The sequence below is a fragment of the Podarcis bocagei genome, assembly GCF_964188305.1.
Source record: "Podarcis bocagei genome assembly, chromosome: 1".
NCBI classification, from domain to species: domain Eukaryota; kingdom Metazoa; phylum Chordata; class Lepidosauria; order Squamata; family Lacertidae; genus Podarcis; species Podarcis bocagei.
In genome coordinates this window covers 59,905,363-59,930,572 of record NC_138125.1, presented here as the reverse complement: position 1 = coordinate 59,930,572, position 25,210 = coordinate 59,905,363, and the positions used below count along the sequence as shown (strand labels likewise).

Genomic DNA, 25,210 nt, shown 5'->3' with positions numbered 1-25,210 from the left:
ATTTGTAGTTGGAATCCAAAAAGATGTTTAGGTTCACCCAGAAAACCATAATTTTGAGGAAGTAGCAAAGGGATGGTGCTAACGCAATTTAATTTTCCTTCTCTCCCCCCCCACCAGATGAGTGACCACCTCCTATTTCCATATAATATACTGTTGCCATATACTGCTTCTTTTAACTGTTGTCACATCTTATCGTACACTATATCATATATACATGATATGACGTCTATACCATATACTGTTGCCATCTTGCTTTGTTTCAACTACATTTTGATATGATGCATAAGGAGCTGCTTTTCAGGAAAAATTAGCCTCTAAGTTTCTTTGGGCTAATGAAACTACTTTTACAGTTCTGTTTATAGTTATTCTTTATTTTATTGCTCATATATTACATATATCACTAAACAGACAATGGATTGTATCTAATGAAGTTGCTCTGTTCACCCCAGGACTTCCACTTGCACAGCCTGCCCTTTCTCTACTACCCCTGCATGCCTCCACTTCAAACCTGTTCCGGGAGGGTCTGGAGCAAATTGGGAGGGGGGAAGAAAGAGGGGAGGGTGAATTATGTTGCCAAAGCAGAAATCCTTGCACAAACCAGACAACTTCATTGAATCCAACCTATTTATGTAAGAAGCCACAACAAAAGTTTGCCCTTTTTACCTTTTCTTGAAAGGCGGTTATTTTTTCTGTTAATGCAGTAATAACTGCTTTCTGTTCTGCACACTCTTCTCCATAAGCACTGCACTTCTTCTGGACATCTTCCAGCTAGTTTCAGGGAGGGAAACATTCACTTTTTTTCAATTGTGACAATTCAATTCAATTGTGACAAAAGGACAATATTGTCCATTATATAAGTATACTGACATTTATTTAGTTCAGGGTACAACCTACGGAAATTTACTTAACCTCGCCAGTGTTTATAATATGCTCCGATTGTTGGTTCACACATAGGAGGATTGTAGGGATTTCCAAAATGCCAGGGGAGGAAGCAATTAAATGTTCAAAGAACTACTGAGTATTTACCAAAGATGGCAAATTGCTTGACCCAGAACACAATACAGTGGTACCTTGGGTTACAGACGCTTCAGGTTACAGACTCTGCTAACCCAGAAATAGTGCCTCGGGTTAAGAACTTTGCTTCAGGATGAGAACAAAATCGTGCTCTGGCGGCACGGTGGCAGCGGGAGGCCCCATTAGCTAAAGTGGTGCTTCAGGTTATGAACAGTACCAGGTTAAGAGTGGACCTCTGGAACGAATTACTTAACCCAAGGTACCACTGTACAACTTGACTGACTCAGAACTGTAAACAACTCACCTTTTGTTCCCTCTGCAAAAGCTTTTCACTTAGTTCTTTGTTTAGAAGGTCTCTCTCATGAATTGACTTTCTCATGTCTTCTGCCTGTTCTAGCTTTTCATTTGTACTTGAAAGCTTTTGGTCCTTTTCCCCAAGCAAAGTTTCAAGCAAGCCATTTCTTTCATTTAATCTGCCAATAAAAGAAATGATCAAATATGTTATGATAAACATTCTCAAATATATGTGGACATCAATTGTACTATGGGAAATATTTGGAGACATACAGTGGTGCCTCGCAAGACGAAATTAATTCGTTCCGCGAGTTTTTTCGTCTAGCGAATTTTTCGTCTTGCGAAGCACGGTGTCGGAAAAGTTTTGGAAAAGCTTCAAAAATCACCAAAAACCTCAAAAAAGGCTACCACACCGCGTTCTATGAGTTGCTCCTCGAAGTCAAGTTGCAACTGTATTAACGGTGTTAAGAAAAAGGAAACAAATTGCAAGACGTTTTCGTCTTGCGAAGCAAGCCCATAGGGAAATTTGTCTTGCGAAGCAGCTCAAAAACCGCGAAACCCTTTCGTCTAGCGAGTTTTTCGTCTTGCGAGGCATTCGTCTTGCGGGGCACCACTGTAGCTCCCTGTCTATATCCAAAAGCAAGATCAACTATTCCATCAATTGCAAGAAAAATAACTAAGAATGAAAATAATCTTTATGAAAGGGTTTTCCCCCTTCAATTATCTGCAGCAGGTAAAAGTTTAAAAACATTTGACAACATATACACCAACATTTGGATCTGAATAACATTGGGGTACAGGGTAGGGAGGCTGGGGAGGGACTATAAATGTTCTATTTTACCCTTTCAGTTGTTCATTCAAACTGGAAACAAGAACTTGGTGTTTTTCTGCATCACGTGCTTGCTGGTTGCGCAGCTGTGTAAGCTGGGACTGTAAACGGTCATTTTCATTCTGTAAGAAAATCATTTACACAACTGGTATTTGCACTGACTATAAAACAAGGTTATCCTTGAACTACGTGAGTCTACCATTATAGTTCATTTACTACCAGCAAAATATCATCAGAAATCTTTGTTCCCAGTAGAAACAGTGAGATTCCGTTTGAAATGCCTCATTTCTGGTGATCTTATCCTGTGACAACCAACATGGAAAGAGACATCCTATAATATTGATTTCATATAAAAGCACACCATGCAAACATGCAATGTGTGGGAGGAGCTTACTTTTAACAGATGTTGCTTTAAAAAGGCATGTTTTTAAGAAGCTCCAGTGATGCTTAACAGAATTTTAATTTTAGCATAACTGATCCACACAGAATTAACTGAATTATATTTGTTTTTCTTTGCACTTGCCCAAAAATCAACCAGTGTGTGAAGTAGCAAGGTGTAAAATACATTCTGGAATGTAATCCACAGGGAATGAAGCAAGCTCCACTGACACAGTCAATTTATTATGGCATCTAAATATGTTAGTCTACCCAGCTTCACAAAACTAACACACAAGATTAAACTGCAAAAACACACCATCCAAAATCAGAAGCAGCTCAGAAAAATCCAAAATTGTCATTAAATGCTGGGTAGGTTAGACACAAAATACCACTTCTATGTAAAATAAACTATCACTTGGGAATGGGCAGAACACACCTGTACAGCCCTCAATAGCTGCCCTTCTTCCTCTACACCAAATGCCACCTGTATTGAAATGCTCTGTTACAATGCAATATACATTGACATTCTGCTGCATGAGAAAAATATTTTGAGTGACTCCTCATTACACACATGCATTTTAGTATGTTAAGGAAGCTATTAGTCAAACCTTTAGACGAACACATTAATATTTAAAATTGCACACTGTTTGTATAAAACGTAGAAAACTATGTTCACTGTATGTTTTTCTTGTCTTTCATGAAGACTTATGACTTTCATGGGTCTGATTTGGGGCTACAGTGTATTGTCAACAACACTGCACATTCTCCATTCATTTACACACACACCTGGGCAATTTATTCCTGCTGTAATAGTACTTGGCTCTCACCAGAAGCATCTTGTTGGGTGAGATGGAACTAATGAACAAACGTCCTGGCCACAAACACATACAGGAAAGGGGCGTAACAGGTGGCAGAGAAGTTGGCATGGGGACACATGAGTGAAGCCAATCTAGTGCACCTGCTAGTGCATTTGCAGCACCCAAGAAACAACAGTAACCCAATTTCCAAGAAGCTAGAGCAACTGCTCTGCGCTACCCATTATGCTGCTTCTGCATTTTCTTCAACCAACAACACACAGTCTTTCTTTTCCAAGGACTTTGTACTGGCAGTTTAACTCATTAGCTATCAGAACATCTTTGAGCATTCCATGACTTCACAGTAGTTCAGCCAATGAATGGGGAAGGCTTATTTTAATAAAGTGAAGTCATTGCACTTGCAAACATTAGCTAGGGAGCAATAGAAAAGAGTATCAGCCAATTGATTAGATGTAACTGATCAAAAGTACTCTTTATTCCTGCTGTCACTCGTGGATCCAGGAATGGAACGAGAAGCAGTAGCAACTCTAGTCTGCAAATCTGCTTTTTCAGATGGGGAGAGTATGGTCCTTTTTACTGCAAGTAAACCCACCTTCCTAGGTCACAAGTGGCCCCTGATGCAATCTGTCTTGTTTGGCTTCAATTTCAATTTGTTGGCCTTCAACAAATCCTTTCTGCACTCCAACACTAATTAAGGATTTGCCCTACTGCACCTGGACATAATATCTAATGGTGGCCAGAACAGAACTAGGTGTCCTCAGCTTGTTGGAGACACTGCACATCAATCGCTTTGGATGGTCTCTCTCTTAGTGAGTTCATGTGCACTTTAATCAGTTACTGGTGACATAGTAAAACACCACAATGTAGTTTCCTCAAAGTCATGTAGTAGGCACCAATAGAAACTTCTTTGACTGCCTGCTTAGGAGTAATGGTAACAGGAATAAAGCAGTGAAAGTTAAACTGTATGGATTCTACTCTTGTATAACACATATGTAGATTATATGTTTTACCCTTTTAAATAAATTTGATTTAAAATATGAAACAGCTGGTGACTTAGAAGCAATATCAAGTAGCTTCTCAAGACAGTTTTGAGGGCAAAACTGGATGTCAAACAGCAACCATATGCATTTTATCTATGTCTGCCCAATTCACATCTGAAGTGGCAGATTAGAGTATATTTGTTACATAAAATGGTGCATTGGAGAAACAACTGGCTAATGCTTACCCCCGCTTTATCTTTCTGCATTGTGTTCCTTTACACAGTTTTGTTGCAGTCCAATTAACTTTCAAGGCTGGCTAGCAGAAAACAACTTAAAGAAACAAAGCGCAATGAGGTAGGGTAGAAATGATCACCTCTCCTCTGCGCTCCTTTTCATGTAATGAGTAATCCCCTATCTCACGGATTTAAGAGGCAGAAATCCAGGCATTATTATTTAAATTGCATTTCAGTAAACAAAATGGATACAGATTTAAGCATTACTTAGATTGAATAAAGTAAGAGAAAATAAGGTAAAATAAAGGTTTTGCTTTTATAAAGTTAAAATATTGCTATAAAGTTAAAATATTGCATATCTCCCTCTTTTCTTAAAAAACATACACCCTATAATAGTGGCAAGCATCTAAATGCCCTTCCTCACATTATTTCCTATTCTAGCATGTACCTGTAGAGCTTCCAGTCTGCTCTGGAGCTGCAATCTATCTTCCAAGTCCCGGCAACGTTCCTCCAAGAAGAGAATTTGTTCTTGCAACTGATTTCTTTCCAATTCTAATTCTTCCACGACAGTCCGCAAACCTTTTTAATGTGAAACACACATTTTATTTGAACTGCCACCAATTTAAAGACATTTTACTTAATTCATAGTATGATATAATCCATTAGTTTCTTAATTAAAGCTTTTTAAATGTGCATATTAACAATAATTCTGAAGAACTACAGTGTACCCTCTAGTTATGTACAGATCTGGATATGTAACTTTCGGGTTACGGACATGGCAAACTCGGAAGTGTTCGCCATGTGCGCATGCACAGAAACGCTCTGCACGCCGCACGCGTGTGCATAAGCCCTGCTTCTGCCTATGGACTTTTCGGGTTGCCGATGGACCCGAATACGTGCACAGTCCAGCCCGCCACAAGCTCATAGCTGTCAACTTACAGATTTGAAAATAAGGGACCAGCAGCCTCGAAAATAAGGGATCAGCAGCCAAAATAAGGGATTTTGGTCAACCAGATGAAATACGAAGTTAAAAGGGACCAGATAATTTGGGAGAGTAGCGCCGGTTTTTAGCCCGTCGTTTCCAGAGGCTGCTGCTCAAGACACCAGCTGATGAAACACTGCAATTAAATAACTACAAGCAGCAACCACTTTTCGCACAAAACAAAGTCCAAGCTACAAAGATGCTGCTGTAGTTCTGAATCTTTTCCCTCGTGCTCCATCTGCAGCTCTCAGTTCCATCAGGCAGGGCAGGAGGAAGGGGAGGAAATAGCACCTGAAGTAAACCCGCAGATCAGACCATCTATGCTAGTCTACCACTACAAATCTATGGAAGAAGCGCTTGCGGTCCTTCCTCCACTTTCCCCCTCTATGGTTAGCCCTTGGAACACCTGCCCGCGCCTCCTTCTCCTTCTCCTCTCTCTGAACTGCTTTCTCTATGGTTGCCCTCGCTCTCCTCTCAAGGCTCCTCAGTCCCGGCGGGGAGGGGCTCCCGGGGGCTGAGGCTGGTGAGAGGAGACCGGAGGGGGGCAAGCCGGGCAGGCAAGCAACACAATTGGAGCCTCCCTTTGGCCGGCAGGGAGGGAGGGAGAGGACCTGTTTCCTTTGAAACCCAGAAAATTTAAGGGACATCATCAATAAGGGACAGCAGAGGGACACAGCACTGGGATAAGGGAGTTTCCCGCCAAATAAGGGACGGTTGACAGCTATGCACAAGGTCTGGGGGATGGTGAACCAGCCCCTGCCAAAAAAGTTTGCTGACCTCTGAACTGGAACATGAAACAGAATTGGGAAACAAAGACTACAAGCAGACTACAAGAGTAGAAGCATTTTCACAAGAACAAAAGAACTAAAACTTAAAAAAAAATTAATCTTACCATTAATGACAATAATCTTTATTCACAAGTGAGAGTCCAAGATATTAAACCACGATTTGAGTTCTAGTTTTGAACCAAAACTAGACAGTTCATTCAGCACGCACATGCTTCAAAATGAAACAAAAAAGCAAGCCAAAAAAAAATTCAACTTAGATACAAACACAACACAACATGGTTTGTTAGTTGAATTTGAGAAACAAAAATGGGACAAAACAGACACTGTGCATGCTTTAATAAACTGTCTAGTGGTTGTCACACCTGCATTAGGGGAAGTGTACTCTGGCCACCAACCTCCCATGTTCTCTCCTTCAGCTGAATCTGTACTATCCATGGTGACATTCAGCTCTTCATAGCAATGTTTTCCATTGAAGCCATAGTTGTCCTACATGTGGGGGGGGGGGGCGAGGGTGAGAAAGAAAATTGTGAAATTAACAATCAGTCAAATGTTCATTGTAACATCCACGGCCAACACCACACTAGGGAGAGTTTCAATAATAGTTTGAAGAAGGCAATGTTTCAATAGTACCAGTACCAAAGTCACCATATCCATTTTCAATCTCCCACTCCACATATTAAGGAATCACATATGCTTGGAACACAATAGGAAAAGTCTTTCTACTGATTACACCATCAAATAAATATGCATACAAAAATGCAAACAACCTTACCTGGAGTTTCCTGCTCGACTGGGCAGTCATCCTTCCCTCCGGCTGCATTCTTCCAATCCCTTGACCTGCGGCCAGTTCCTCCTCCAACTCCTGCTGCCCTGAGACTATGGCTGGATCAGAGCAGCCAGGAAAGAACCAGTCATCCTCAATCAGTTTTGTGCCACAAGAAAGCAATCATACATCAGACAAACATACTGTACACATTCACAAAAGGGGATCAGTGATACAGACAGAGGCTTATGAAGGATTGGCAGGAATAGACACACTCCATATCATCATTCACCTTGTGATTTCCCTCTCTACACAGCACATGGGGACAATTTGAATGCTATTCTTTTTAATAGAAGCCATAGAGGATAAAAAATCTCAAAGGCAATTTCCCCACCCAAAGAAAAATAATTTGTATATGGATACCGGCAAAGAGGGCAGCCACTTATATAACCAAATTAGGCCTACGGGTTTTCCGTGTTCAGATATAGCTGATATGTGATAAAATGCATCACCTATGCATATATTATTCAGCTATGCTTTCACTTTATGAAAATGAAGCAAGCCTTGCTTATACATTAATATTGAAGAAAGCTCTCGTTCCAGGTAATATGAGGAAGTCACAAGTCTGCATCATACACTGCAAACTGGCATCAAGCCATATCGATTAATTTGTCAATAGCACACAATAATTTCAGACAGTAATTTCAATAGCTAAAATTAATGCAATCTATTGTGAAAGATTATTTTTATTTATTTTATTTTATTTTAAGGACATTCCCATCTGTTTTGCGTGATCAACGCAGTACAAGTATGTGATAGATGTTTCATATAAAGCAGACAAAAGTCAGCATAAAGGAATGAAGGCAAAAGTTGGCTCCATACTTTATCCATTGCTAAAACAAGAACTCAATTGCAACTAATCATCTACAGCAAATTAGTATTTTTATTCAAGATTAACACCTGAATAAATTAACACCTGAATAAATATGGTACAAACTGTGTCCCAGTCTAGATTTAATAAACTGTACAGGAATCTGTATAAGAATAAAGCAATTTGGTCTACTTTCCATATGTTGATCATAGGCTAATCAAGTCTTTTCAGATGTGCAGCATGTTTTTAGTTATATGGAGGTACACTTATCAGGGGCATGGGCTGGTTGTTGTTCTCTATTTGTTGTGTAGTATGAGAAATGTCCCATGGCCCACAATTAAATTAGGTTCCTGAGAAACTGCAACACAGCCTCTATCACAATTTGTCAGTTAAAACTCCACATTTATTTTCTCAGGCATTTCAAGAAAATTTCTAGAAAATAATGGCTGGTACTAAAGGAATGCCAATAAACTTGGCTCCAAATATTAAATATTTTCAATTTCTAGACTCCAGGAGTAGTCAGTGAGGAGGGTCAGAGTTGTGCCCCTAGCCTCCTAACAGCACAGTCACTTACTAGGAGGCAGAGTAGCAAGGCAGCAAGGAGGTTGATACTGTGTGGCTGCATTGGCTGGAGCATAGGATTGGCTCTGCTGATGCACCTGAGCATCGCTCCCCAATCACCTCAGCCCTTTTCCTCTAGGTAAGTGACAGCAACTCCACTGGCAAAAAGTTTGTGCATAACTACGGCCTTCCTCACCAACCACTGCTGCTAGAATCTGTCTACCTCTCTCTTGTGCACACAGGACCTCCCATGTGTGCAAATTAACTTCAATGGCACTGTCAGGTTCATTTTTCATGATCAGTTGTTTCATTCATTCTTATGTAGTTTATGTTTGACTTGCTAGTGCTGAAATTTCTGTATTCCTTGGATGTATGCTCTGCCCCCATTACTGAAGGGAATATTTAGTAAATTAATATATGTACAGTATATGCAGGTTTCTCACAGCTCAAGATGACTCACACAGAATCCTTCACACTTGAGCTTGGCTCTAAAGAAACCCAGAACTTTGCTCATGCAACAGGGTTTCCCTAATCCATTCCTCCTCAATAAAGCACCTCTGTACTCCTCCTTAAAGACACTCCTTAGAGTTGGGAAATGGTGCAGGCCATAGCATGAAGCAGTGGAAACAGAAAGGCCAATCTCACACAGGTAAGTGTGCTCTCTGTTTGAACTAGGCACTTTGGAGGAGTCATGGAAATTCTGTGAGTGCCTCAGAGCACCCAGGTAGCTATGGAATGGTCTGATACAATGTGTGACACAAATGTGATACAACCCAGAGTTGAATACTGTATAGCTTCCACTGCTGATTACGGCAGGTAGAGCTATAACAGGGCAGTTTACTTTCGATATTTGATACCAATATGCTTTCCAACTTAGAGAGTTTGTGAACTTTTCAATACAACTATATACATTTTAGTTATGTGTCAATAAACATTAGTTATTATGAAGTTTCAGCACCTGCAAGTCAAAACACCAACCCACAAGAGCTAAGGACCAATGAAAGAATCTCATTACAAATTGCTCAAAACAATTTAGAAGTATTTGTTACTATTAGTCAAGCTCTACAGCTTAGGGGGAAAACCTGATTTTTTCAGATTTCCCCCCCAAGTTATGAATCGGACTTAGGGCTACAAACTGATGAAGCAGGCAATACCTGTCTGTCTAGCAGTGCCATGATGTTACAAACTTTGAGCATGATCTCACAAAAAAATCAGAACTTTTGATTTCACTAAGAAATCTAAGCTAGGCTGGAGATATAAAATAGTTTTCAAGCCACTTGAATGTGATTTTAGAAAAGCTCTGGTTCTTCTGGTATACACACATTTCTTTTCTTCCACTGTTAGCTCTAGTTAGACAGGTGTTGGAAATAAGATGTCTACCAAACTACCTTTACCAGAGGCAAGGGTGGTAAGAAAACTGCACATATAGCAAGAAGATATGACTCTTTAAACCATGATCAACATTACTGGGGTGGGGAAAACTGACCATCTGTTTCTAGCCTTAAAACTCCCTGACTGAAAGAATACTTTCATAGGATTGTGTTCTAATGCCTTGAGAGCAGTGACATTTGCACCTATGTAAGTCCTGTTCATGATGCTTTGCAGTGGCCCATACTAGTAACATCATTACAGGGCTACGTCTTCAAATGGAAGCTTGATTTGTTAATAAAAAAATATGACTGCTGCATTTACTATTTGAATATTCTTTTGAAATATTTAGTGTAGTATCTATTCATATTTCTGGCCCCAAAAAATGTTAATTAAAAACCCCTACAGGCGTACTTTTTAATACTGAAAGTATGACTTATTATGAATTGTGCAATTTGTCTGGTAAATATGGAGTCAGCTATTAGTACAACAAAGAATGAAGATGATTTTGTTAACATAAATGAAGAAATAAGCATCACAAAGGAGAAGAAAATAGAGTTTAAAACGGCATTTGTTACTTATCTTAATAAAAAGGGGGGGAAACACATGCCACCACAAACAACTGTTATACCACACTATTGAAGATTTCCCACGAAAGACTGTTTACAGAGGAAAATCAGCAACAGTACACCATAAGCTGTTGTGGCTGCAGAATCCTGCATGCACAAAACTGATGGGAAACTATGTTCTCAGTGGCTGACCAAATCGCAGTGTAGGTTAGGAGTGGAGGGGGAAGGGACACCAAGTGCTCATCAGGTTTAACCGCAAAGAGTGGGGGGGAAACAAAACAGAAACATCATGCTTAACCCAGGGGGGAAATGCAAAATTAAATACTGATCAGACACACACAGAGATCAACATTTGACCATATTAATGCATAAGGGCTTAAACATAACAAAATATTTGAGCCCCCAAGCTCCCTTAATTTGGTATCGCATTTACATTCAGAATGTAATGGGCAAAGGTCCAGCACAAACTGTATGCCTACTAGCCACTGGACCTTTATGGTATTCCCATAAAAAATAGAAACAGTATCAGTTTGGGGCTCTCGGGTCCAACTAATAGGCACGAAAGGAAAAAAATCACAACTAATAGCTAATTTAACTAATGTCCAAGGTAAGGCATTCAGAAATACGACAATCATGAGTCTTTGTACAAAGCTGGGTTTACAGCGTTCCTATGAATGCTAACATTTGCCCTTGCATAGATTGCTCCTGTTAGTTTAATACTGAAGACACTTCATGGGAATTGCGATGTTACTTGCTGCTCAAAGTGACAAGTGTCACTTTGATTAGGTCTTTTACATCCTTTATACATCTGTCTAGTTAACTGAACACGTAATAAGAAACTCTAGGACTCATGAATTTTGTTAGGCAACTCTCTGCTCCATTATCAAGAGTTGTCCAGTGCCCACAGATAAAGAATTATGTGCAATTGTAGAAGTTCAAAGGATATTCCCCCTTTATAGTTCTAAAACCAGATTAAATACTACAGCCTGATCATGAGACTAGATGACAGTAGCCCTATTGCAGTGCTCCTTTTCCAGAATCTGCATAGTACACACAATGGACTTATTCAGAGCAAAGCTGTCATAGAGAGATTGCCAAAAGAACCCTTTATAGTTGGACTCAAAGGTTGAAGTTATTCTGAACTTCCTGCACTCTTGCAAGAATTTAGTCTAATTTCACTACTTTTTGATGGCACTGCACGCAGTCTGAATAACTTTGCCCCATTAACAACATTTCAGACATTTTATTTATTTGTATTTATTTTATGGCTTATTTATATACCACTTTTTAGCCCAAAGCCCCACAAATCAGTGAACAGAATAGTAATAATACAAAATAAAATTACAATAAAATTACAATAAAAATTTAGCTGCAGTAGTAGGCAATTCTGGAGCTAAATCTAACTCTTACGATCAGGCTAGTTCAATAAACTGGACAGCAGCAGCAGCAGTCAGATACTACTATATGTCCAGCTGCATAATTCTCACTACAACAGTGATCCATAGAAGACAAATATAAATTTTGGGTGACACTGTCAATTTGCTTTCAATATTTTCCAACCTAACAAAATGACCTAATGTCAAATCAAAATCACCTTCTCTCTCCTCTTCAATCTGTGACATTCTTAGAGCCATAGCAGATTTCTCCTCTCTGATTTGATTGTGTGCATCTTCAGACTCAGTTACAATTTCTTGCCATTCCAAAAGCTGACTCTGCAGCTCATCCACACTATCAGATTCACTAGCCTGCAGCAAGTGAAGACAGGATATGGAAATAATACAACCAATTCAAGAAATATGAGGAGCTGAATAACCTGACCATCAGAAACTCCATATAAATCAAGTTTTCTTTCACACAAACCTAACAGATCAACAAAATACAATTCTATGGTTCTGTGATATCCAGTTTAGGGGGAAATAAAAACTGAAATTTTAATATTGTATTGGGAAGGTGTGCTCCACGCCCTTTGATGGGGGCCTATTTTTGTCCAGTGGAGGAGAGAGTATAGGGGTGGGAGAATGAAGGCTAACTGAGACCATCCTTGGAATCAGGCCTGACCAGCACAGAAAAGTGGAAAGACTGGCCCATTCACAGGCTATAAAATGGGTTGAAATAAAAAACAGCAACAGGCTTTCTTTTGATGCAATAGGCAAACAAACCAATATGGCAACATAACAATACAGAAACCTATGCTAACGATTCACCAGATTTTTGGTACAGCATTTTTTAACAGTTTCCCAGTTCTCTACATTACTATACTTCACTATTTCTACTAATAATTCAACTAAATTCAGTACACCCCAACAGTAGCAGACCTGCGAAGCTGCCCTCTTCGTAACTTGTTCAAGGTCTGCTTGCAATTTTTGCTGCTGCTGTTCGTAGACTTCCAGCTTATCCAGCAATTCTTCTGCAAAGACAATTATTATTAAAGACAGTTATTTACCGGGGGAAAAATATTTAGATGAAAAAAATTATATTCAAGCTACAATCAAAGAAATATTTAGTGTAAGAATGATTTCTACAGACAAAGCAGTGCAGTATTGAAAAATACGTCCAAATAATTTCTCTGTAAATAATCTCAGTGCAATCAGTGGTTGCTTTCCCTGATCCAGTGGGCCCCAGATGGACTGCCAATCTTTTGCTGAGTAATGAAAAACTGTTTTTTAACCTCCAAGCCTCCACTGCATATATGGCTGGCTATCTTGCTGAAGCTTCTCTGGATCAGGGCCTCTCAGGTGTCTACATTTTTAAATAAGAAAAAGAATAGACTGCAATCATAAATCAATATTTACTTGGATGTAAGTCTCACTTAAATAAGTGATGCTTAAATCCATGAAAACATGGTTTTGATCACACAACATATAAATACCAAAGAAGAAGTAAAATTGAGCCTGGAAGCCCAACTTGGTTATATCTCACACAATAAACTTGCATACCAGGCTGACAATGGTTCAAAATCCAATTCCGTATATCTTGTGGATCTTTATTTGCTTACTTGTAATGCTAATTATTGTTTGCAATTTAGTAAGTGAAGGGGGGGACTGAAACTTTAAACACTATCTTCTGACATTATCTTAAGAGACATTATCAGAAAGACAGAGAAATTTTGTCACTTCTTACCATTCTGAGCTTTAAGTTCAGAAAAAGCTTGTAGTGCAGACTGCAGCTCTTCCTTTTCCTGTTCCAGTTCTGAAATCCGGTCATGGAAGGCAGTTACACTCTTATTTGTTGATGTAGCCTATCCCAAAAAATGTTGGTTTCTTTGTTAATTTTTCCCCAATACATAGGTATGTTTAAAAAAACCCTTGAATTGAACCTCAGACTCTTCTAATAACATCTCTGCCACAACTGTATCAAAACCAAGTATCAATTTTTCTATAAACACAGTGATAAAATTAGTTTGTAGTTGAATGACTCAATAATACACTAACTGTTCAACTAATAACATATTTTGGTATACTTCAGGAGAAATGTATTTATTTTTCTTGACATCTGGCACATTTGTTTTGAAGTTTTACATACATTTTTAAGCTCATCTTCAAGCTTTGTAATTCTGGATTTGTACAAAGCTTTCATCTTGAGGAACTTAGCTTCAGATTTGCTGGCCTCTTCTGATTTTAGTTTCGCTTGAGCTTAAACAAACAAAAACCTCAGTTATTATTCAGAGTTATTGCAAAACTATCACTATAAAAATGTGGTACTGGTTTAGCCAGGATTATATAGGTTTAACCAGGATTATTTAAGTATCAACAATACATGTTTTAAAAAAGAAATTAATAAGCCATATTCAAATGTGACATTTCAGAATTACTAAGAGTTGCTTTACACTGACCAGGTTTGCACAGACCAGTAAGATGAACTATGGCTTTGAAAAAAGCATGAACATGTGGGTTTGTTCCTGGCTACAGCTCATGGTTAGTAAGTAGAGAGCCCCAGTTCAGATGACACACTAAGCCACACCTTGTCTTAGCACAGCACAGCGCAGCAGTAAAAAGCACCAGGAAGGAGCAAAGTGGCTGTGAGCTCCCATCCAGGAAACATATTTCTGCTGTCTTGCTAGGCTGTAGTTTGACTTACCATGTTGTGCATATCACTGTGATAGATTAGATACATTGCAGTACAGTGGTACCTCGCAAGACGAATGCCTCGCAAGACAAAAAAACTCGCTAGACGAAAGGTTTTTCCGTTTTCGATTTGCCTCGCAAGACGAATTTCCCTATGGGCTTGTTTCGCAAGACGAAAACGTCTCGCGACTTTGTTTCCTTTGCCTAAAAACAAAGACATGTTTTGTTTATAAAGTTAATTTATTTTCCTTTCAATTTTTGAACTGCTCTTTACAGTATGTGTGACTTTAAAGAGCAGTTAATAAACTGTTGTTGTACCAAATTTGGCTTTGTTTGGACTTTTTTTGACCATAGAAACGCATTAATTGATTTTCAATGCATTCCTATGGGATTTCGTGATTCGCAAGACGAAAAATTCGCTAGACGACAAAACTTGCGGAACGAATTAATTTCGTCTTGCGGGGCACCACTGTACAAAGAAGCAAGCCTCAGGGCTGCATTCTTTCCCCATCCACTGGTCTATGAAAGAGGCTACACAGGATGTGTGTGTGATCAGAAGATTTAGTATGAATTCAATGCATTGAGCAAGTAATTGTAAGAACTACTGTAGTTTACCTTCTAGGTTTGCCAATGTTTGTTTCATTGCAACATCTAAATTACTTTTGTCACCAGAACTTAATTGTTCCAATTGCTTCTGAAGCTGAATCAGGGTTTGGTCTTTCTCCTGCAGCTCTGTTTCATGCTTCTCTCGGATCTCCTGCATGTCAGCATCATATTTCTCTCTGACTTTTCGCAGTTCAGTCTCATGTTTCTCCATCATGTCTCTTAGCTGGGCTCGCATTATATGCTTTTCAGCATCTAGTTTGGACTGGAGGTTGTTTTTTTCTAACTGAAGGTGATTCAGGTATTCATTAATTTCCTGGATTAAAAAACAGTAATATTTTAAACAGAAACACAATTCCCTTTTTATAATTTGGGAAATGCATTTATTGTGCATACATACACACTTTTGTGTGTATCTCAAATATGTCTAATACTACATCTGCCATAAAAGTACCCAGATCCTATTTTCTGAAGTAGGAGCAGAATTTAGAGATGCCACCACACTTCATTTTAGCAGGCATTCAGACCCTAATTCCAGCTGCTGACTGATGTGGAATCCTTTCTTGAATGGGCGGCCCTGGTCCCTCTGCAGCATGTTCCAGTCCACAAATAAACAGAAACTCCCAGTGCAGGAAGCACCATGTCCAAAGGCCACATGCTTCTAATTTGGAGAGGAGATACCACCTTCCATTCACTTTATCAGAGGCCTGAGATAATGCACAAACTCTGCAAATGCCTGGAATGGATTGTGGATTTCACTACACATTGTACAACCTGCCATGAAGTTTCCTTGAAGAGAGGATCAGGTTGAATCTGCTGTCTGCAAAAATGTTCTGGAAGAAACAGCAAGCAACTCCCATGAGACTAAGCTGCTTTTCCAAACATTATGTCAGATATATAACTACTGGACTATTTGCTTAGGGTTTTTTTCCTTTCTTTTCAGAATTATCTCAACACTCAAGCAGAAACCATATCCAATGTGAAATAATTAAAATAATGAAAAATTATAACCACTGCATTTTTCTTTGGCAAAGGTGATTTGTAAATTATGTGTTGTCTCTTCCTTTTGATTTTTTCCCTTGTTTATAACATTTATTTATTTATTTTCAACTTCTATGTTGTTTATCACCCAACAAGTCTCCTAAGTATAATCAATACTACTACTACTACTACTACTACTACTACTAGTACTGCTACTAAAGCTACCCATGAATATAGTCAAATGCATGCAAATGCTATATTTTCTATTAGCCTAAATAAGGTTGGCAACCAAATTGCTTGTAACTTTTCAATCCTTGTCCCCTGTTCCTTACTTTTAGCTGCTGGTCTTTTCCATCCAGTTCTTTTTGTAACATGAATATCACCTGTGTCCTTCCTTGCATAACCTCTTCTTTTTCATGTAGCTTCTGTTTCAAGGCTTTCAGTAGCTGTTGCGGATGAAAGGATTTTATTTTATGGAATGGAAGAAAAGAGAGTTTCTCAAGAACTGTCTACTTGCATCCTTGCCAACTCTATCCACTTAATAAAACTAAATTTCACTTTTGTAAGATGTATGCAGTTATAGGAGTCATCTGTTTCAGAAGTATTAACTATAAACACCAACAGTTCTTGAGGGTATCAAAGGCGGAAAAGCTCAATCCCTAAAACTATGAAAAGGTATCTCTACATTTCCCACCAAGTCCTCTACAATTCTCCCTACACCACTATCAATTTTGTTTCACTTTGCTACAACTCTGTTTATAGGACAACAAGTAACAACAGTGGAGTTTTAAACAAACTAAACAAGTTATTGGTACCCACAGTGAGGGCTTAGTGACTGCAGGAGAAATATCAGAGAATGTCCCAAGACAGATCCCATAACTCAAACTGAAGGCTGGTTAGAAAGGACAGGAAAAGAAAACAGAAGATGAAAGGAAGCATATATTGGACTGGTTTTGTTTGCCTAAATAAGAGAAATAGGGTGTGTTCGTGTGCTCTGCTCTCTAGAGAGAGAAATGACTCCATGGCTGTTGATTTAACTGAGAGGTTATGCACACCCATGAGTGTACTGACTATAGGTACAAAACGACACATAGATTATAGGCTGTTGACTAAAGTACCCTTTCACCTACCTGTTCTAGATCAGCACTAGCATCTGATTTGGCAGCCAGCTTAAAGAGTTCCTGCTCATGTTTCTGGGCCACTCCCATGAGCTCTTTTTCCTTTTCCAAGATCATATTCTGAAACACGTGGATCTTAAAAGCAGAACAAAAAAGTTTATATAAAACTGATCTACAGTGGTACCTTGGTTCCTGAACTCAATCCGTTCTGGAAGTCCGTTTGACTTCCAAAACGTTCGCAAACCAAGGTGCGGCTTCTGATTGGCTGATTGGCCCAGGAAACAATGCTGGCAGCTGAAATGGACATTCAGCTTCCCAAAAACGTTTGCAAACCAGAACACTCACTTCTGGGTTTGCGGCGTTCAGGAGCCAAGCCGTTCAGGAACCAAGGTACCAATGTATACCTAACAACATCATTAAAGCTTGAATTTTCAGCTTTATCATTAAGTGACTACTAATATTCTCCTAAAATTTGAACAATTTTGGATTAAAACAAGTTAGCTCAGGAAACTCCTTGAAGTCCTACCTTGAAGAATGACATATAGATTATTTGTGCTGTGGGAACTGAGAAACAACGGCACAAATATTGTGCAAAAAAAAAAAAATCACTCTGTGTCTAAAAAGGGGCTTTTCAGAATTCCACATTGGTATCATTTAACATACTTCAAAAATATTCTTGATTTCCATTATGTTCACTAACAAAGTTTCTTCAGGGCTCCTTCAGATTTTCCTTTTCTTTTTCATTAAGAAACTTTAGAATACAAAACAATAAATAGCGAACAGCTCAACAACAAAATGATATCACTTTTTTAAAGTTACAAATTCAACAGAAGATCCTTTCCAATTTCCAGCACTAAGAAATTATAGTGCTAATGATACCAGTACCGGTCTATGTGTCAACACCACTCTTCAGAATGTGAATTAGTGACTTTGCCCACTACCGATCTTTCCAAATTTAAATGAGTTTTTAAGGGGCAGTCTATTCTTCATAGTGTGAAAAATTAACTCATTCCACATAGCAAAATATTATTCTGTATTCATTATACCTTTGAACCTACATATCTCACAGGTAAAGTTTCTTCGATACAGCTGCCTTCCAAACATTACTACAGCATCAGGGTATCTCCAGCCAGCACACCTAATTAGGCCCAGCAGGGTTCCTACTTTGGCCCCCAAAGCCATTTTCACCAACCCATTCCAACCTGCACTACATTTGACAGCATTGTGTCAGCAGGTGTGAACAGGTAAAGAAGCGGCCACCAGGGAACAATCAGGAACTTGAAGTGTGCTCCTGATTCTTCCTTGGCAAGCAGGCCTCCCCTCAGTACAGATCAGCTGACTGGTGCTGACAGGGAGGCCCACAGGGATCAACTGCTCTAGGAAGTTCCCCATCAGTAATTCACTAGTGCAGCCTTTGCAGTCCTCAGCACCGATAAGCCTATGGACACCTAAAACCTCTCTGAAGTCTGTTTACAATTGTTTTGTATTTATCAAGTGATTGACAGGTGGGCAACCCAACCTACCTGTCAAAAATAGGCCCGTAGGGAGTGAGAGGAGGAAGGATCTGGTGGATCCAGTTTCCACACCCTTGGCTGACTGTATCAACAATCCATGGACAATGCTATAGAAGTTTTCTAATTTTGTGTAATTACAGTTCTAGCCACAACCAACATAAAGCATGCTACGTAGAGACTGTGTCACACGTTCTCTTGTCTTGCTCCCTATATAAAGATCTCAGGGACGAGACCATCACACCGCTCCTATCTGCCATACCGGGCCGCTCTTGTGAAGCCAAATTGTTCTCACTCCTAGCCGACCAGAACAGCTCGACAACAGAGAAGGTTGCCAGATTTATCGAGAGAGCAATGAGACTGAGAGCTGCTATCTGAAGGACATCAGTGTCGTCACCCGGATTCTTCGCCTAGGATCTTATTATTATTATTATTATTATGTTTTATTATTATCATTTTATTACCTCTGCCAAGTTTTAAGTACTGAGATTATTAATTTATCTGCATCTGGTTATTATTATCTTTCTCCCTGTCCTGACCATCCCTCCGAGGTTATATTTATATTTATAATCTTTCAATTTGGCTGGTCTATTTACTTAACCGACCTGGAACAATCTACAAGAGAAAAGGCTGCCGCCCATGGGACAGAGGGTTATTGATGAATGATAATCCAGCTTCTACCTAGGGTTTTAATAGGTCATAAGATTTTATGGTAATTATATTTGTAATGTATTTTTGTCGGTGTTTGTCCTTTCATACTATGGCCTGTCGGCTATGCAAATAAAGTCTATTAGTGTCACGTGTGTGTTGTCTGCTTCAAACACAGAAAGCAGTATATGAAAATTTTGCAATACTTTGCCCTATAATCAGGAGCCAAATCCCAAACATCGAAGAATTAATTGCTTTTGCCAAAGGCAAACTTACATTTTGTGTATACATTGCTTCTCTTTCCTGGAAATGCTCCCGCTCTTTAATCTGAATGCTTTTAAGGTTTTCATTTTCTTCCAGGAGGCAGCTGCATCTTTGTTCATTGTCTTCAACTTTCTTGATAAGGTTCTGAACCAGAAGATGCATACTCTGCAATGAAGCCTCCTTTGTGGATAGTTGGTTCTTTGAAGTTCACAAGAAATGACAGTTAGAGGACTAGGATGAGAATCATCCAGATCAGATTAACAGCATGGACAAACAAGTATTTATAAGTAGCAGCAATTACTTTATACTTGTAGCAATTGGATGCTTATACTTTCGTGAATAATGCTCAGCATACTGAGAAGTTGCTGCATCAGTAGAGGAACACCCTAGGTAATGGGAAAGATGGCACTTTTTATATAGGTTCACAGCTTAAATATACCTTTAATTCACTGTTTTGGATTAGTACTTCTTTGGCATCAGTTGATCCACAGGCTAGCTGTAAATCAATTATGAAGGCTTCTTTTTCCATTAATTTTTTTTGCTTCTCAGCAAGCATAGCATCCATTTCAGCACCACGCTGGTGTGCAGCATCCAACTCATCAATCTAGAAACAATCAGAAATGTTGTCACTGGTCACACTAGATATCTACCCACTAAAATCAGCTTCATTTATCTTCTTTGTTTTCCATTACTTTCTCTCCTTTAAGTATCATTCCCTGTTTTCAGCTTTCCCCACCCACAAAATACTCAATAGCTAGGTTGGCCAAGATGGGCAAATTTGTTTCTTTCATTTCTGTGTGGTACTGGAATAACAAGGATTTCAAAAACACCAACATCATCAATACTGATTCCACAGCTGGTAACATTGTTGGTTGAATGGGCAGAGAATTGTAGAATCATAAGAGTTGAAAGGGACGCTGAGGATCATCTGGTCCAAACCCTTGCTCTCAACTGGAAGCCTGATATGGATGACTACTGAAAAGTCCACTCCTTCTCTGGAATTTAAATATTATCAACTTCAGGAATTCTTAATATTTTAGAGCCAATAAACATACTACAAGCCAGTTTGAATGAATATGGGCTAGCTTCACAAAACTGCCCTGTGATCATCAAATGAACACTAGTACTGTGTAGAAATCTAATTTAAAAAATAAAAATAGCTGCTCAGTTTTTAGACATAATGCAAACACCCTAGATAAACAAAATCATTACAACCTTGAACAAACCACTACCTTTTTCTGCAGCTCTTCATTTTTTTGGGCATTCTTTGTTTCTAGTTCCTCAACTTTCTTTTTAAGTACCAAGATTTTTCCACGACTTGCAGCCTCAAATAAGAAAAGGAGAATTATTTGTGCTATTATAAAAAACAGGGGTACTATAGGAGGACTATTTTTCCCCATTAGACATAATACATACACACTTATTAGGGAATAACTCTAGGCATGTCTATTCAGAAGTAAGTCTTACTGAATTCAGTGGGACTTACCACTGGGAAAATGGGGTTAGGATGGTAGCCTTAGTCTAACTGAACACAATGGGACTAACTTTTGAGTGAGCATGGATAGGATTGCACAGTTAAAACTTGGATCATAACCAGTAACATGTACACGCAGCTAGAGCTTTGCTTGCTGTTTTCATCACAAACTTTCCACTGCTGCAAAGATGTCACTGTTTATCTTAAGAAGCTACTTGCAGTAACCACTTCAGCAAAAGCAATAAACCAAGCACCAGACAGAAGCATGGGATCACTCACTTACCCAAATATGCATATGCACACACTGTGTATGTGTAACCAGGTTTATAAAAACAGAAAATGAGAGATCAAACCAAGACATTACCAATGCCTATTTGATATTTTTTTAAGGATAGAACTCACTCTCTTTTGCTCAGAATTTCCTTCTTGGGTTTCGTCTCCAGATAATTGATTTTTGAGTTCCTCTAATTGCGCTGTTAAGGATGTTACTTTGGCCTTGTTCTGCAGCTTTAATTTGGAAATCTTGGCTTCAGAAGCTTCTTTTTGTGCCTGAAGATTGTTAACAGTTTATTTTTTTAGACAAAATGCAATTAGCCCAAACAAATACCTTCTAAGCATTAGAGAGAGATCTACATATATGAAAATAACAAAATACAAAGCCAATTTTTCCACTGAAAGAACAGCAGAACCAGGTGGCTTTAGGCCTTAAGTGGAGTTATACATTACAGTTACCATTAGCAATTTGGAATGGATAATCTTAACCCTGGGTTTATTAACAGCATCTGTTCATACTTGGAATACATTTTCATTTTGAGTGACAAACAAGTCTGGCAAGTTATCAAAACTTAAACTAGATGGAAACTGTACCTGCTAATTAACATCACTGTTGAGACACCGTTTTGAAATGCAACTTTCAGCTAATATTTAGAGCAACTTGTTCGTGAGACAACTGAGTTAATTTTCATTTCTATATAATAAACAAACTTTATGTGCATACACAATACCTTTAATTGCTGTTCTTTAAGGCATAACTCATTATCCTTGTCCCTGACAAGTTCTTTGAGTTGTGCTACCAGCTGTTCATTTTGGACCAGTTGTTCTGTCAAATCAGTCACAGACATGCTTGCTGCTTGAAATGGGCCATGAGCCTAGAGATAGAGGAGTTAAGTTTGCAACAACAAAATGATGCAGGCAAGACAATTTCAATACATTATTGGAATGTAATATTTCCCATATTTCAGTATAAGAAGAGAGATACAGAATAACTCTTAAATAATTTAAAGCTAATTGCCATACCTGCTATTTATTGAAGGAGAACACTTGCAGCACACACTGAAATTCCCTGCAGCAAGAGCTGCACCATTCACTTCAATGGAGAAAGAATGCCTTTGTGGAGGCAGAGCTTCCCTTCCACAGAAGCAAAAGCCAATGAAACAGTTTTAGAATTGATCACTATTCTTCTACCCAGACCAGGAATGAGGAACCTCCAACCAGTAGGGTGAATGTAACCCTCTAGACCTCTCTATAAAGCCCTTGGAGCTATCCCCAGGCCTTAATGCTTTTGATCCTGTTCCATGCATTCCTTGAGTGCCTTGGGCTGTCTGGAGTGTGTAATTGAAATATGATGGTGCCTTTTGCTTGCCTGGATGGAGATAAAATTGGGATTAAAAAAACCCTGGCTTTAGTGTGGCTGGAATGTAGCCCATAGTACAAAAGTAAGAGCGACATCTGTTCAACATCTTGGTACTAACACTTAAGGCCCTATACATCCCAATAATAATAATAATAATAATAATAATTTATTATTTATACCCCGCCCATCTGGCTGGGTTTCCCCAGCCACTCTGGGCGGCTTCCAAAAGAATATTAAAATACTATGGTACATCAAACATTAAAAGCTTCCCTAAACAGGGCTGCCTTCAGATGTCTTCTAAAAGTCTGGTAGTTGTTGTTCTCTTTGACATCTGGTGGGAGGGCATTCCACAGGGAGGGCGCCACTACCGAGAAGGCCCTCTGCCTGGTTCCCTGTAACTTGGCTTCTCGCAATGAGGGAACCGCCAGAAGGCCCTCGGTGCTGGACCTCAGTGTCCGGGTAGAACGATGGAGGTGGAGACGCTCCTTCAGGTATACTGGACCGAGGCCGTTTAGGGCTTTAAAGGTCAGCACCAACACTTTGAATTGTGCTCGGAAACGTACTGGGAGCCAATGTAAGTCTTTCAAGACCGGTGTTATATGGTCTCGGCGGCCGCTCCCAGTCACCAGTCTGGCTGCTGCATTCTGGATTAGTTGTAGTTTCCGGGTCACCTTCAAAGGTAGCCCCACATAGAGCGCATTGCAGTAGTCCAAGCGGGAGATAACCAGAGCATGCACCACTCTGGCGAGGCAGTCCGCGGGCAGATAGGGTCTCAGCCTACGTACCAGATGGAGCTGATACACAGCTGCCCTGGACACGGATTTAACCTGTGCCTCCATGGACAGCTGTGAGTCCAAAATGACTCCCAGGCTGCGCACCTGGTCCTTCAGGGGCACGGTTACCCCATTCAGGACCAGGGAATCCCCCACACCTGCCCGCCTCCTGTCCCCCAGAAACAGTACTTCTGTCTTGTCAGGATTCAATCTCAATCTGTTTGCCGCCATCCATCCTCCAACCGCCTCCAGACACTGACACAGGACTGTCACCGCCTTCACTGGTTCTGATTTGAAAGAAAGGTAGAGCTGGGTATCATCTGCATACTGATGAACACCCAGCCCAAACCCCCTGATGATCTCTCCCAGCGGCTGCATGTAGATGTTGAAAAGCATGGGGGAGAGGACAGAACCCTGAGGCACCCCACAAGTGAGAGCCCAGGGGTCTGAACACTCATCCCCCACCACCACTTTCTGAACACGGCCCAGGAGGAAGGAGCGGAACCACTGTATGACAGTGCCCCCAGCTCCCAGCCCCTCAAGACGGTCCAGAAGGATGTTATGGTCGATGGTATCAAACGCCGCTGAGAGATCCAGCAGAACTAGGAAACAGCTCTCACCTTTGTCCCTAGCCCGCCGGAGATCATCAACCAGTGCGACCAAGGCAGTTTCAGTCCCGTGATGAGGCCTGAATCCCGATTGGAAGGGATCCAAATGGTCCGCTTCTTCCAGGCGTGCCTGGAGTTGTTCAGCAACCACTCGCTCAATCACCTTGCCCAAGAATGGAAGATTTGAGACTGGGCGATAGTTGGCCATCGTGGCCGCATCTAAAGATGTTTTTTTAAGAAGCGGTTTAATAACCGCCTCTTTCAGCGGGTCTGGGAAGGCTCCCTCACGGAGGGAAGCATTCACCACCCCACGAAGCCCATCGCCCAGCCCTTCCCGGCTAGCTTTTATAAGCCAGGATGGGCAAGGATCAAGGAGACAGGTGGTTGGTTTCACTCGTCCAAGCAGCCTGTCCACATCCTCGGAGGTAACAGATTGGAATTGATCCCACTCAACTTGACTAGACAAAACTCTAGCACTCTCCCGCCCCGGCCCTGCTCCCACGGTGGCGTCTACCTCTTCCCGAATCTGAGCGACTTTATCTGCAAAAAACTTTGCAAAATCATTGCAGGAGATCATGTGGCCCGTACTGGGCCCCGATGTAGCAGGTGGTTCCGCTAAATTGCGGACCACCTGAAAAAGTCTCCTGCTGCTGTTTTCTGCAGATGCAATAGAGGCGGCGAAGAAAGCCTTCTTCGCCGTCGCTACCGCCACTTGGTAGGCTCGACACTGAGCTCTAACCTGTGTCCGGTCAGCTTCAGAATGGGTCGTCCGCCACCGGCGCTCTAGCCGTCTCAACGATTGTTTCATTGCCCTCAGATCCGTGGAAAACCACGGGGCTGTCCGGGCTCCATGCAATCGGAGAGGGCGCTTCGGAGCCAAACAGTCAATAGCCCTGGTTAACTCCACATTCCAGCGGGCCACCAGGGAATCAGCTGAAAGGCCATCAACATGGGATAAAGCATCCCCTACCACTCTCTGGAAACCATTTGGATCCATTAAGTGGCGGGGGCGGACCATCCGAATCGGTCCCACCTCCCTGCAGAGGGGAAGGGTCGCAGAGAAGTCAAGTTGCACCAGGAAGTGATCT

General features: G+C 40.3%; 1 protein-coding gene across 2 annotated transcripts in view; it reads right to left on the bottom strand.

Moving 5' to 3' along the window:
• Positions 1 to 25,210, bottom strand: part of LOC308597884 (uncharacterized protein) — a 48,500-nt gene that overhangs the window by 15,877 nt on the left and 7,413 nt on the right. For both annotated transcript variants that reach the window (XM_081213972.1, XM_081213971.1), the window contains exons 3-20: positions 22,113 to 22,256; positions 21,511 to 21,657; positions 20,867 to 20,959; positions 20,074 to 20,238; positions 19,647 to 19,832; positions 17,224 to 17,346; positions 16,426 to 16,539; positions 15,125 to 15,428; positions 13,968 to 14,077; positions 13,566 to 13,683; positions 12,761 to 12,852; positions 12,040 to 12,190; positions 7,086 to 7,240; positions 6,676 to 6,799; positions 4,992 to 5,122; positions 2,150 to 2,259; positions 1,319 to 1,487; positions 664 to 768 (exon numbers count right to left, since the gene is read on the bottom strand). In XM_081213972.1, coding sequence (XP_081070098.1) covers positions 664 to 768; positions 1,319 to 1,487; positions 2,150 to 2,259; positions 4,992 to 5,122; positions 6,676 to 6,799; positions 7,086 to 7,240; positions 12,040 to 12,190; positions 12,761 to 12,852; positions 13,566 to 13,683; positions 13,968 to 14,077; positions 15,125 to 15,428; positions 16,426 to 16,539; positions 17,224 to 17,346; positions 19,647 to 19,832; positions 20,074 to 20,238; positions 20,867 to 20,959; positions 21,511 to 21,657; positions 22,113 to 22,256 — 2,541 coding nt within the window. The remainder of the gene's footprint in view (positions 1 to 663; positions 769 to 1,318; positions 1,488 to 2,149; positions 2,260 to 4,991; positions 5,123 to 6,675; positions 6,800 to 7,085; positions 7,241 to 12,039; positions 12,191 to 12,760; positions 12,853 to 13,565; positions 13,684 to 13,967; positions 14,078 to 15,124; positions 15,429 to 16,425; positions 16,540 to 17,223; positions 17,347 to 19,646; positions 19,833 to 20,073; positions 20,239 to 20,866; positions 20,960 to 21,510; positions 21,658 to 22,112; positions 22,257 to 25,210) is intronic.